The sequence below is a fragment of the Stylophora pistillata genome, chromosome 10, assembly GCF_964205215.1.
Source record: "Stylophora pistillata chromosome 10, jaStyPist1.2, whole genome shotgun sequence".
NCBI classification, from domain to species: Eukaryota; Metazoa; Cnidaria; class Anthozoa; order Scleractinia; family Pocilloporidae; genus Stylophora; species Stylophora pistillata.
The window spans coordinates 19,794,035-19,807,698 of NC_142528.1; the positions used below are offsets into that span (position 1 = coordinate 19,794,035).

At 37.6% G+C, this 13,664-nt stretch overlaps 1 protein-coding gene across 5 annotated transcripts in view; it reads left to right on the plus strand.

The window, feature by feature from the left end:
- Positions 1-1,366: 1,366 nt before the first annotated feature.
- The window catches only part of LOC111320216 (DNA-dependent protein kinase catalytic subunit), a 214,034-nt gene continuing 201,736 nt past the window's right edge, over positions 1,367-13,664 (plus strand). For 2 of the 5 annotated variants that reach the window (XR_015992649.1, XM_088736607.1), the window contains exons 1-4: positions 1,367-1,385; positions 1,666-1,782; positions 1,953-2,744; positions 9,738-9,814. Coding sequence is in view for 4 of the 5 variants with exons in the window: in XM_088736607.1 (XP_088592733.1) it covers positions 2,603-2,744; positions 9,738-9,814 (219 nt within the window). In the remaining variant the exon portion in view is untranslated. Of the gene's footprint in view, positions 1,386-1,663; positions 1,783-1,952; positions 2,745-9,737; positions 9,815-13,664 lie in introns of those variants that run through there. The other 3 variants (XM_088736606.1, XM_088736605.1, XM_088736604.1) reach the window with 2 other exon arrangements.

Consider the following 13,664-nt stretch of genomic DNA (forward strand, 5'->3'; position numbering starts at 1 on the left):
TTTAAGTTTTTAGACGTTCAAAAACTATCGCGAAGACGCTTAATTTATTGGTTTAGAACTTCTCAGCCGTACTAGGTTTGTTGTTCGCGTTGCTTAAAGTTGAATTTTGGCGGGCTACGGCGACGTAGCGATCCTGTGCACAGTGAATGAGTGAATTAAAATATTTAAGCTTACGTGTTGTAAAATTGCCAGTTTGAAGCTTATAAACACCAAAGCAAAGTTTCTACACGGTCCCTCATAACCCTCGTCATTCCTCGGCTTCAGCTATTTGAATTTCAAGTAGTCTTTGAGGTTTGAAAAGGAAATGTTAGACTTTCTACTGACGTATTTCTCCTTGCGTTCGCTGCGTTCTCCATGTGCACACTGCTTCGATCCTTCGACAAACCCGGCTGCAAAAATAAAGGCAGATTCACTCGGTAAGGGACAGCAAGCTTGATAAATATTCCCAATAAGCTATTTTTAAAGATTTTAAGTTTATTTCAATAGTTAAAATTGCTCAGGAGAATGTATAAAGAGAGGAAAGAAGCGAGATAAGTTCACGTACCACAGGCTACGCCGAAACCTTTCCACTCGCGTAGAAGGATTTCCCGCTACGGCTGGATGGGAACCAATGACATGCGCAATGACTCGTTTCTGGACAATTTTACTTCCGGTATCCGTAGCAACGCCAGCCGTAGTGATTTGCTTAAACTCCCTAATTTTTTTTCCAAACGTCGGAATCCCTCTTCTCTTTGAACGAAGTCATTTTAAGTTTTTAGACGTGCAAAAATTATTGCGAAGACGCTTAATTTTTTGGTTGAAAACTTCTCAGCCGTACTAGGTTTGTTGTTCGCGTTGCTTAAAGTTGAATTTTGGCGGGCTATGGCGACGTACTCTCTCCAAGCCTCGTCAACCACGATAGCCGTAGCAGCGCCAGCCGTAGTGATTTGCTTAAACTCCCTACTGAGCTAACAAGCCAACTGGGAGCAGGTCATTATGTTGGTTCGTATTAAACCCGCCAATAAATTTGAATAAATGAAAATCATATATGTGTATTGCGGTTTCATAAATATACGAAAGCGTTCCTCGCTGTAATAAACCCTATTTATCTAGTAGCGACTAAGTACTGTAGACATGACTTATTAAAGTTGCCCTGTTCTGCCAACAGAAGAGCGAATATGATAGGCATGCAATGTCTACTTTCAGTACTTATAACAAGTCTAAAATTATTAAGTCGTAAGTGAAAAAAGCTCTTCCTTCAATTTAAAACGGCAGTCACTTTGAGAATAAAGTAACCCTTTAGTTGCCTGTCATTATATTTGTAGTGAGGTCGCTGACACCAAAACGGGCTGGCTTTCTCTATCTTGGCGTTGCATCCAGCTGGTGCACTTAAAACAGAAGGATAGGTATAAGTGCGGAATTCTCATTTGTCTCACGCTCTGCACCCACACGCGACATTTAGTTTTCAAGTTCAATACAGAAGTCACTATTCTCATTAAATCATGAGGTGTTAAGGTACGAAACAATTACCCTCACATGGTAACTAGGAAGAAAGTGCATTCGATTAAATATACCTTAGCAACCACTGAATTATTTCTGCCTTAAAAGGAATTTAACGGAGTATTGCATGTTCTTCACTCATTTTTCCCAATGATTGATATTGTTGTTTTCGATCGTTTCTTCCAGTTTGCTAGATGTTTGTGTGAAGAGTTCTCCGTAGATGCAGCTTTCGACATAGCAACCGAACGTGCACTAATAACGTCTATGGACTGTGTTTGGCTGTTGTTACGATGACATCCACGAGTAAGTAACCTAAGTCATAGCTTGTTTCCAAACTGCATATTCTTTAATCTTGCTAAGCATTGGGTTTGATCCTGATATAGAGTTAAGAGTCAAAGTATGAGACCTGACCCAATAAGAAAGAAGACATACTTAAGTGAATGATAATGAAATACTTGTTCCGTCCGCTGTAGGAGAAATATCAAAGTCTGCATAGTGTGCCATGACGACGATGGAGAAGATTGGCTGGGATACGACAGTTGTGGCCAGTACTTCCACGCAAGTTGCATCAAAGTGGATTTGATTTCTCAGACTCTCTCCAGCTTTGTCTGCCCTTGTTAATTTCGCAACATCGTTGCGGATTAGTGACGTAAATTGATGGTGGAGACTATTCTTCCCAGTGTGGGGCTGGGTTAAGACTAAGCTAGGCTGTGTACAATTCATGAAATTCCCGTTATTTCACGAATTCTTTGACGCTAAAGTGTTGACAACGCTGCAAGGAGAATCTCCCTCAAAATTTACTCTCAAGAATCGAAGTTACAGTCCAAAATTCAAACGTTACTGTTAGGTTTATTGGCGCACTGATAACCTTGTAAATAGCTCAAACACACTGAAAACAGTTTCATTCGTTTCTGTATATCTTAATCCTTTGTTCAGTACGATTTTACTCCGAGTTTGAACTTTTCGTGGGGAACACGTACTACAGCTTACACGACGTATTTTAAATTTAACCGCTGTACTATAAACTTGTGTGTTCGACCCTCGACGAACGCCTTCCATATAGCGTCACCCGCGTACTAAGTGAGGGCTTAGCGGGACGCTTAGCGGTGGGTTCATCCTCAAAATGTCTGACTTATTGAACCGTTATCTCACACATCTACATTCTTTACCCTCATTGGATGCACCTCACTGTGGTTTAGACGCAAGCAATACCGTCGTGGATCTTGGCAGTTTTTGCTTGGAAAACGTATCCAGCAGCGAACAAGGTACATCTACATCTACTTTATTACTCTTCAACGCTATTACACATCAAGAAGAGATAAAAGAATAAAATATAAAAATATAAACATAGCTAATAAAAATAATAAATAAATAAATAAAATATGTAATTAACAATATAGCTATGCTTAAAAAAAAATTAGAAAAATTTTGTACTGCAAAAAGCTAAATAATTAAGCGATCTAGTTCCAGGTGATAAACAGTTCCAGTCCCTTATAGTTCTCGGAAAGAAACTATACTTGTAGTAATCATGATTTACAGGTGGTGGAATAAATGAATTCGTCGAGTAATTTCTAGTTTTCCAAATAGACAATTGATAATAGGATGGGAGAGGCAAAGCAATACTATTGTTCACAGATTTATGGAAAATTTGTAAACGATGGGATTTTCTTCTCTCGCTTAGTAAATCCAAAGATAGGGATTTCTACAAATTGGACACGCTAGTGTTATAACTATAATCATGTTTAATAAATCTCACTGCGTGACTTTGGATAGCTTCTAGTTTCTCCACTTGATTCTGTCTATAAGGATCCCATACTGCAGACACATACTCTAAATGTGGCCTGACAAGTGATACATAAGCTGCACAGTTAGTTTCTTCAGAGCAGGCATACAAGTTCCTTTTCACAAATGCAAGTGAAGAGTTCCCCTTTTTAGCAATCTTGTCCACATGAGTGTTCCACCGCAGATCACTAGACAGCAAAACACCTAAATAATGATGTTGGCGAACAGATACCAGGGTTTGGTTGTAAAGAGTGTAGCCTTTAACAAACGGGGATCTACTACAGAAAACAGACATTTTGTAGCATTTAGAATGATTGAACAGCATCTGCCACCTATTAGCCCATTGGCCTAGCTTGTCTAGGTCTCGCTGTAAAGCCAAGGTGTCATCATGATGAGTGATTTTATGATACCGTGCCTTGAGGTACCCCTGAAGTCACATCAACAGATTTTGAACTCACGCTATCAATTATTACACTTTGAGATCTACTAGTGAGCCAAGATTTAATCCAAGTAAGGGTGCTTCCCTGAATGCCATAAAACTGCAATTTGCTGATGAGGCGTTGATGGGGAACTTTGTCAAAGGCTTTACTGAAATCCAGAATGATCATATCCATTTAATCTCCATGATCTAAATTCTTGGCCAGGTCTTCAACAGTCAGAATCAATTGAGATTCACATGAATGATTTTTTTTGAAATCCATGTTGGTTCGCAAATAAGATGTCATTGTCCTCAAGATGGTGCATAATGTGCCTATATTCCATGATTTTACATAATACAGCAGTAAGGGAAACAGGTCTATAATTACATGGGTCATGTTTGTCACAGTACAGTACAGCTTTAAGATCATGCGCGCATCAAAGCGTGAAATTGAGTAAATTATCACCAAAATTATGATAGAAATATTTACACATGAAGCAAACCATAAATAACGACTCCTACAAAAATCACTTGGGTAGATAATGAGGTAGAGTACCATATAACCCCATACATTAATTATGCATTCCACTTCTTTGTCTTTCACGACAACACTTTAAAAACAAAGTCTACTAGTCTGAATGCATAATTAATATATGGGGTTCTATGGTACTCTTGCCATGATATCTGCTGCATTGCGCTTGAATATGGCTTTGACATGTTGTGAGTTTGGGTACTAAGTTCTTCCAGTTTGACACTTACAGCTGTCAAATCACTTTTGTATTCCATTATATAAATTGGGGAGTATTATCCCATTTGAATTCAAGTTTGGGTAAAACTACCAAACATAGGGCCACTTATTACATCTCATTAAATCACAAAACATCCTTTTGTGTTCTGCTCGTCCTTCAAGGTAGAAGACATCATTCGATAGCTTTTTGGCTTTTTGCATATATATAAGCATGGTTAATTGTTACATTTTGCAAAGCATACAAGTTTCTCTCGAAGTTTAGGCTATGTATGTTTTAGAATTACTACCACTGCACATGTTAAAGTTTAGTAGTTGATGTCTTATGTAAATTAACTCAACAGAATTGATCAATAAGTGATAAATTCATAAAGGGTGATTCGATTTGTCATGATGATGACAAATCGACTCTGGGGGATTGGAGTGGCCCATTCTTGCAAATGCAAATTAGAAATAATACATTTACTTTCAGGAATTTCATTGTTGAAAATATCAGAACCCTTTGATCCTTAAAGTGCCCTGAGACGAAAATTGACCATTTTATTTTGGCCTAAATTGTTTACACAATGTTGAATTGGGTCAAGTTAAGACCCTTTTTGCCATTAAAAACTCAAAACAAACCTTCGATGACCAATTTTTATGGCTTCAAAGTCGTCCAAAAATCATCCGCCACTGCTGAAAACATGTTCCAGCTGAGCTCACAAAAACGTCATCATGGCGTCAAAGGCTCAACAAACTTATGCTTTGCTTTGTCACAACTCTCTTTGTTTGCTGCACAGAGAATCACGCATACTACTTTTTTGAGAACTGTTTCGTTGTCAGTCGGGAAATGTCGACTTTTTCAGACGATGAATTGTCCCAGAAATCGTCTGAAGCATCTGTTGACAGTATTGCGCTGACAAACGATGAACTTTTGCCATTTTTGCCACCCTGACTTGGCTGTCAGATGGTTGACATCCTCGGAGACCCAGGGGCTGTGGGTCGATTTCAAGTTAGGGCATGAAGAGCCCCTGGGGACATTATCTTACAAGACTAGTTCCAAACGGTTGCAGTCGTTCTGCCATCTGATTGGTGCCAGAAAATCTTTGTGTTTTTCTGCCCAATCAGAGTGAAGTGTGCTTTGGAGTCCTTTCGTGTGTTGTAACACGGACAAATACTACTTGCTCAGTTGCTCGCTATGTTTGTTTGGGCCGTGCGATGGAGATTTGCTCGAGGTGAAAAGTTTCAGTCTCAGCACACAAAGTAAGAGAAATCGATCAGATTGTCCGCGAAAATCTTACCGGAAATTATACTGAATACTTTCGCAGGTATCACTAGAGAATGTGTTTTAAAGTTTGCAAGGTTTGTATACAACACGATGGTTGCAGTCATTGATGTGTCGCTTTAAACGTTAAACGAGATTTAAGTTTAAATCTTCCTAGATTTTTTGCATAATTTGCTGTGACTGAAACTTTGCCAATCCCGTGAAGATATTTCATTGCACAGGCCACGCAGGTATGTCGAGCAACTGGTACTTGCGCAACTTTCTGTGCATGCCAAAATCTAATCTCATCTTCGCTTGAAAAAAAGAAAAGCTAAGCATGGAAACATTTGCTTATTAGATGTGGGTAGATGACCCTGTACTATTATGCTGACATTTGCAATAAAGCAAACCTGCCCTTTCCATCTAATATTTCTTGGTCTTTGGTTTTGTTTTTCCCATTGAAAGCAGCATCGGATCGATTCCCAATGATCAAAGGTATCGATCTTGTCTTCAACAATCGACAGAAGAGGTGAAATGACAATGACTAAGGGACTAGAAGAGAATCCGTGGCCCTCCTAGCTCAAGAATTTCAACACTCTAGGCAGCAGTTGAAAGATTTAACTCTTTCCAAACCCCTTCGGTAACTGCCCGAAAAAATCTCTCCTTCCCACGATGTTCTCGTTAGTAAGTTTTTGTTTAGATTTTAATTAGCTAACTGGAAACACAGCTAAGCTTTCTCTAAGCCCTTGCTGGAGGTTGTCCACGAACTTAAGCCGTATTGTGAACGACTTTACTACAAAGCGAAGATTAGATTTTGGCGCACACAGAAAGCAGAAAGCTACATAGACGAAAGTGCCAGTTGCTTGACATACCTGCATGGCCCGTGCGATGAAATAACTTCACGGGATTGGCAAAGTTTCAGTCACTGCAAATTATGCAAAAAATCTAGAAAGATTTAAGCTTAAATCTCATTCAATGTTTAAAGCGACATATCAATAACTGCAACCATCGTGTTGTATACAAGCCTTGCAAACTTTAAAACACGCTCTCTAGTGATACCTGCGAAAGTATTCAGTATAATTTCGGGTAAGATTTTCGCGGACAATCTGATCGATTTCTCCTACATTGTGTGCTGAGACTGAAACTTTTCACCTCAAGCAAATCTCCGTCACATGGCTCAAACAAACGTAGCGAGCAACTGAGCTAGTAGTCTATGTCCATGTTAAAACACACGAAAGGACTCTAAAGTACACTTCACTCTGATTGGGCAGAAAAACACAAAGATTTTCTGGCACCAGTCAGATGGCAGAATGACTGCGAAGGTTTGGAACTAGTCTTGTAAGACAATGTCCCCAGGGGCTCTTCATGCCCTAACTTGAAATCGACCCATGGCCCCTGGGTCTCCGAGGATGGATGGTTGATAGTTTGACAAGTTTTTAAAGAAATTTTCATTTTCTCGGTTTTTTGGCAGCAAGCCTACATTTTAAAGTGTTTTTACGCTCTGTGTCTTAAGCTGTTTGTTCTGCTTTTGCTGCAGCTTGTTTTAGAATAAGAGCACACAATTATATTTTTCATCTCTTTTGTATTAAAGTGAGCTCTTTGAGGTCAGAAATCTCAATCCTCAATTCAGCTATTTTATCATTCTTATTTACAATGTTCACCGAGTACTTTCCTTTGTGTAAGGTATTCTGCCAGAGAGTTGTTAAAGGTGGATATTGATCAGCTCATATGTAAAGGTGACAAAATCCTTGGAGGTTCGTAGACTTCGCTTTCCGGTGTCGAGATTGCACTGAGGATGGTTTTTCTTGTCCCTTCTCTTCTTGAATGGTAGGCACTGAACCCAACAGAATTCTTTGCCTAGATCCTTCAAAGTACACAGATCTCTCGAAACAGTCCTCCGAGAAGTGTTCGGAGTAGATCACAAATATTTCTGTAGAATTGAAGTTTACTTGGCGAGGTCGCACAAATCGCATCCGTTTTTCCCGCTCTGATCTATTTGCAAGGCTCCAATGCAGAGAAATACCTGCAGCATGGTCTGCACAATTACTTTAGCTTTGAATTATGCATTGATGCCCAGTCGTTTTTGTTTAGTTTTTGTAAGAATAGAGTAAAGCACTCTGTTATGTTTGCTTGACATTTTGCCATGTGAGATTTTCGCGTTGAGCCTTTGACATCACTTCCTCTGAGTCCTGTGATCAACTTCCGGAACATGATCAAATAATGGTGGACATGAAATCGTGAATTTAATGGCCTGAAAAAAGATATTTTTGGTGCTCGGTCTAAACTGAAATTTAGCAGAGTAGGTGAAGGAGACACTGAACACGAAAATGAAAAAAAATGATGTACGAAAATTTTGATCTCAGGGGCACTTTAAGAGTGACTAACATCTAATTTTTGTGTGGCTTACACAAAGTGTGTAGCCACATTATGGCATGATCTGATTTAGTTGTCCACGAGAGTCAAGCGCGTGTCGCGTGGTCTAGTGTCGAATGGCTCACTAGTCTGAGTCAGCCATCTTCAGGATTAAGCGTGGTCTCGAGTAATTTTTTTTTCTGGTGATCGTACCACAAGTTAGCTAGTACTCCTCACACAAACCAACACACCCAGACCTGGCTTGTGTTATAACTGCAGCTTGTGCAAGAGTTTTTGCGCTCATAAAAGACAGCATTTAACCACTTGAATCTTCCATATGGGTTGTACTACACTGAAAAGAGTCATCGCACTCTCGCAAGCCAACAACTATCGGTTTGATCTATCGGTGTGGGTTGCAACACCGAGAGTCCGAAAGTGTTGGAAAGTGTTTGGAAGTGTCTGAAGCCACCTGAAAGTGCCATAAAGTGAAATTAATGAATTGCATTGTAGTTGCATTCATGGAGGCATAAATTATTTCAGAACAACCAGTGCTTTCAATAAGACCCGGCACTCGCCGGAGCTCCGGCGGGTACTCTGTTGTGAGTGGCCGGGTATATTTCACCGCGCTCAAGTCACAGTCACCATGCTAAGTCGTAATGAAGTCTCTTTCCAGCAGGTGTTGTACCGAGGTAGCCACCTATTTCAAATCTTATTGAAAGCATTGAACAACAGAAGTAAGTATTGGAATCTCGATTTGAACAATATTGGTCAAGGATTGGTTCTCATGACAGTTTTGTGAAAACAAAGAATAATCTTATCACACTTTAGGGATCATTTTTGGAGTTTAATGCTTATGATGTTCTATTTAAATGTATTTTACTTGCCAGTACTGAAACAAGTTGTTGAACAACACAAAATGTGGAATGATGTGATGTTTTGGTTTTCACAAATGATTTTCTACAAAGCCTATTTTCAATTGCTTATGGGAGCCTAGTCAGTAGTTAATGTTACAACTGAAATGTGATTAATTAGTATTATATTTTTCCAAGCAATGCCCAGAATTATTCAGACCTTAACATTTCATGATTTCCGGTAAGCTTGGCAGTCTTCTAAATTCTCTGCATAATGGTTTAGATAAGCATAATGATTGATATTTAAACTTGGTAGCATTACAGGTGTATTAGGCCTTTATTTGATAGACTACAACTCGTATGTTCCCTTCTAGTCCTTCCCCACTGCAAATTAATGCAGTGGAAATGGAATAAATTAAATTAAAAATTAAATTAAAATTAAGCTTAAAACAAGTTTCTTTCCTAAGACTAACCCTAACTCTAACCCTAACCGTAATCACTAACCTGAGTGTTTAACCCTTAACCTTATATGAGTAGCCTGCATTACTTTGGATTTAGTACAAACATATTATTGTACCAGTATTATGGCTTACTGCATGACTATATAACAGTACGTTATAAATAACCTAGGTTAAAAAAAATCAACCTACTAGGTTTAATCAAAATTAACCTGAAATCAAATTTGACCTGTAACATAATTTATATACTCATCATAATTATTTGGATGTAATGTTTAAGGATGGTTAAAAACTAGGTAGAACTGAAATTAGCTTTTTGTGTATTGGCAAAAAAGTCAGAGGTGGAATTGAAAAATATAAGATTGATTTTAATTATAACTAACTGTTTTTATATTGATTTCATTTGCAGCTTATTATTCTTCACTTTTATTCAGTGGAGAGACAAGCATAGTTAGCTTTTTGAGGAAAGTCATCACTTTGGATGAGGTACGTTCTAATTGTGGAGGTCTGAAAAATGAAGTGAATTTAAGATGTGAACCTTGTATTTCCTGCTAGGTACAATCTGCTTGGGTTAGAAGTGAACTAGAATCTTATTAAGTAAAAGGTTTAATTGTCTATTCAGTTGTTGAAGTCATTTTTATACTTGAATTTTTCTTGGTTAAAAAGTATTCAAACTTGGAAAAAATCTGTTTATCTAATATTTGAAATTGAAAAATTGCTTAAAATCAAACTTGTGATTAACAGAACAAGATGTTGGATGTACTACTGAATTTGAAGTTTAGTATTGAGAAACTGTGTTTTGTTTGCACAAGGATAAAACTGATTTTAAAACTACATGCAGATAAAACACACTTGGAGTAATGAATAGACAAGTCAGTTGACTTTTGAATCGACAATATTGAAATGCAAGACAAACAGGCTTGCAAACAGGAGTTTTTCAAAAAATTTACTTTGGAATTTGGAGTAAATAGTATGTTTATGTGTAAGACTTGATTATGACACATAAATAACCAGTCTTGGATTGCTGAGTTAAAGACCTGGAATTTTACACTTTGATAAACCAGTTAAACTGGAATTACACAAAGGCACACTGAATTACAGATCTGTATCTTCTTCACTTAAACATTTTGGCATTTTTTTGCAGTGGTATTGACTTTGATATGAAGTAATGCACTTTAAATGACCCAATTGATTTATCATCCTTGTCAAACTCATTATTTTTAACTTGCATCCAATTAAAACCCCTCAACTTAACTTGTACCATTTCTGGACAATTGAAAAATGATTCACCTTAGAAGTCAGATTGGACAACCTTCTAACACCAAGTTCTCTAATTTACAAGGAAATGTGGAGCATTTAGAAGGGAGAAGTACTCATCAATTTGATAACATACCACTGTTGTCTCTTGGTGGCTCAAACCCTTGTGGGAAATTGGTAAATACCTGGGGGTTTTGGGAGTTTGAGTTATCAAGCGTTGAGTCCAAGTCGAAGTTGGAGAAGTCTTTGTTGATAACGATGTAAAAAATCACCTGGAACAAGCATAATAGATAATTTATTACATTTAATATAGTGCTTTAACTATTAAAATATTCTAAAGCACTGTACAATATTAAAAGCTTTCGTAAGAAGAAAGATAAGTCTTCAACTGTACTTTAAAAAAGTCAAAGTTCATATATTATCTAAGGCTAGATTGCATAAATAATACTAGTAATAAGAATATAAAATTACAAATTAAAAGCTTTCTTAAAAAGATAAGTTTTCAACAGTACTTTAAAAGAGTCAGTGTTCTTACAGTTTCTAAGACTAGATGGCAAGGCATTCCATACAGTTGGTCCAGCATGGAAAAAGGCTCGATCACCAAAAGTCTTCCGTGTCACCCTAGGGATTAGCAGCAATTTTTCAGAATCAGACCGCAGGCTGTATCTAGTTCTCGGCTTTACAACAAGTAGTTCAGATAAGTATTGTGGTGCCAGGCCATTCAATGTTTTAAAAACTAAAAGGGCAATCTTAAATTATACTCCAAATTTCACCGGCAACCAGTAAAGTTCCCTAAGTACCGGAGTAATATGAGCAGACTTAGGAATTAAGCATGTAACCCGAGCCACCGCATTAAGAACTTTTTGAAGTCGATCACATCGATATTGCGGAAGCTTATACAAAAGAGCATTGCAATAATCTAAATGTGATGTAACAATGCATGAATCAAACACTTTGTTGATTCTGCTGACAAATATTTCCTAATTTGCCTAATATTATAAAGCCCCCCCAAATGCCTTACTATATACCTTTCCTATATGAGTATTCATAGGCATATGGTTATCAAACCATGCACCAAGGTTTTTAACATGCTTAAGGGGTTGAATGTCACAGTCACCCACTCTAATTGAAGGAATGGTAACCTTAGATAACTGCTGTGATGAACTGATGACTAGAAATTCTGTCTTTGAGTCATTAAACATCAACCTGTGTGAGACTAACCAAGCCCTAACATCAGCTATGCAGTTCTGAGTAGCCTTAGTCACTTGATCTTGAGCAGCAAACGAATCTGGACGAAACGACACGTACAACTGAGTATCATCAGCATACCCATGAACTGATGGAAGGTGCCTCTTAACAACCTCAAACAGCTTTGATGCTTACAATAGAAAAAGGACAGGTCCCAAACAGCTCCCCTGAGGAACACCACAATTTAAATTGAAGGTCTTGGAGGACTGTTGATTAACGATTACATGTTGTATCCTTTCAGTCAAATATGATCTAAACCACTTCAGAACATCACTGCAAATTCCAAAATCTGATTCCAGGATTTCAATCAGGATGTTATGGTTGACAGTGTCAAAGGCGGCACTCAGATCTAAAAGAAAAAGAAGTTACTTCCTGTTTGTCCATGTTGGAGAGTATATCACTCTGGACTTTAAGAGCAGATCCGTGCAAGAATCAAACAAAATTGCAAATCTTCGGCAAAGCTGAAAAAAATCAAATTCACTCGTCTTTTGCATATAGATATCCTTTAGCAAGTATATGAATGCCACGCAGTTTTTTCCTTGAAATATCTGTTAATTCCTGAGAAAAACGATGGAAGCCATTTTCATTTTAAGCACAATTTGGCGATCTCAAACACGTGCAAACAGAGTGGAAATTAGTCATGATTCACTTGACTTGCTTGTCAAAACTGCTTCGCTAGAAAAAGCCATCATAGTTCCAATTTGTTGTATAACTTGCCATGGTCTAAACACCATGATTTCATAAACATTAGATTTATCTTAGTATTCAAGAGGAGTAAAGAAGTTATGGCTCTCCCGTGCTATGTAAAACGGTAGGCGAAGAATAACCTTACAATAGTTTTTAAGAATATAATATTTGAGTTAAGGCTATTATATTTACTTTCAATTGCTTTATGCATCGGAGTCGTGTTGATTTTTATTATTAAAAACTGGATCATTGGATGATGCAATTCAAGACTTTTTATTGGCACAGCCATTATGGTATATGAGCCAATATACCATAATCTACAAATATGGTAAGCATACGCATCAGCTTAAAATTAAAAGGGAGCTAAAAAATTTAATAAATTTAATAATTCATTTTGACGTTTTTAATAAAACAATTATTCCACTCGCGCCTGTTGGATATGAGATGATTATAGCCAACTCGGCGCTACGTGCTTCATTGGCTATCTATCATCCCATATCCAACACGTGCTCATGGAATAATTGTTAATTATGTCAATGTCTTAATGGTCACATGTACACAACAGGATGGCGTGATTTTCTTATCTTTCTTCGCGATTTTCAAAAAATTGTAAAAAATTCCAAATTCATTTCCCCAAACTAAACTTTACGTATTCTGAAAGATCATCAACTCTAGTATTACCATTCGTAAATTTGCGAAATTCTGAGCAAAGGCACGTGCTAAAAATTATCGTTGTTTTTCACCTACCGTTTTATGCAACATGGGAGAGCCATAAGCTTTTGACTTCTCTTGAATACTGGAATTAATCTAATCTTTATGAAATCACGGTGTTTAGACAATGACAAGTTGACAAGTGTAGAACAACTTGGAACTGTGATAGCTTTCTCTAGTGCAGTTTTTTTGATACGCGAGTCGAGTGAATCATGACTTATTTTAAACCTGTTCAGTGTCGCCAAATCGATCCTGGGACTGAAAACGAAATGTTTTCGTTTCTTCGGAAGCAAATAATTTTTTTAAGGAAAAAACTGCACAGAAATTGTCTACTTTCTAAAGGCTACTTGTTTGCAAAAGAGCAGTGAATTTTAGCTTTTCAACTTTGCTATGCAATGTTTGATTTTTGCATGGATTTGCTCTTAAGAAGGGC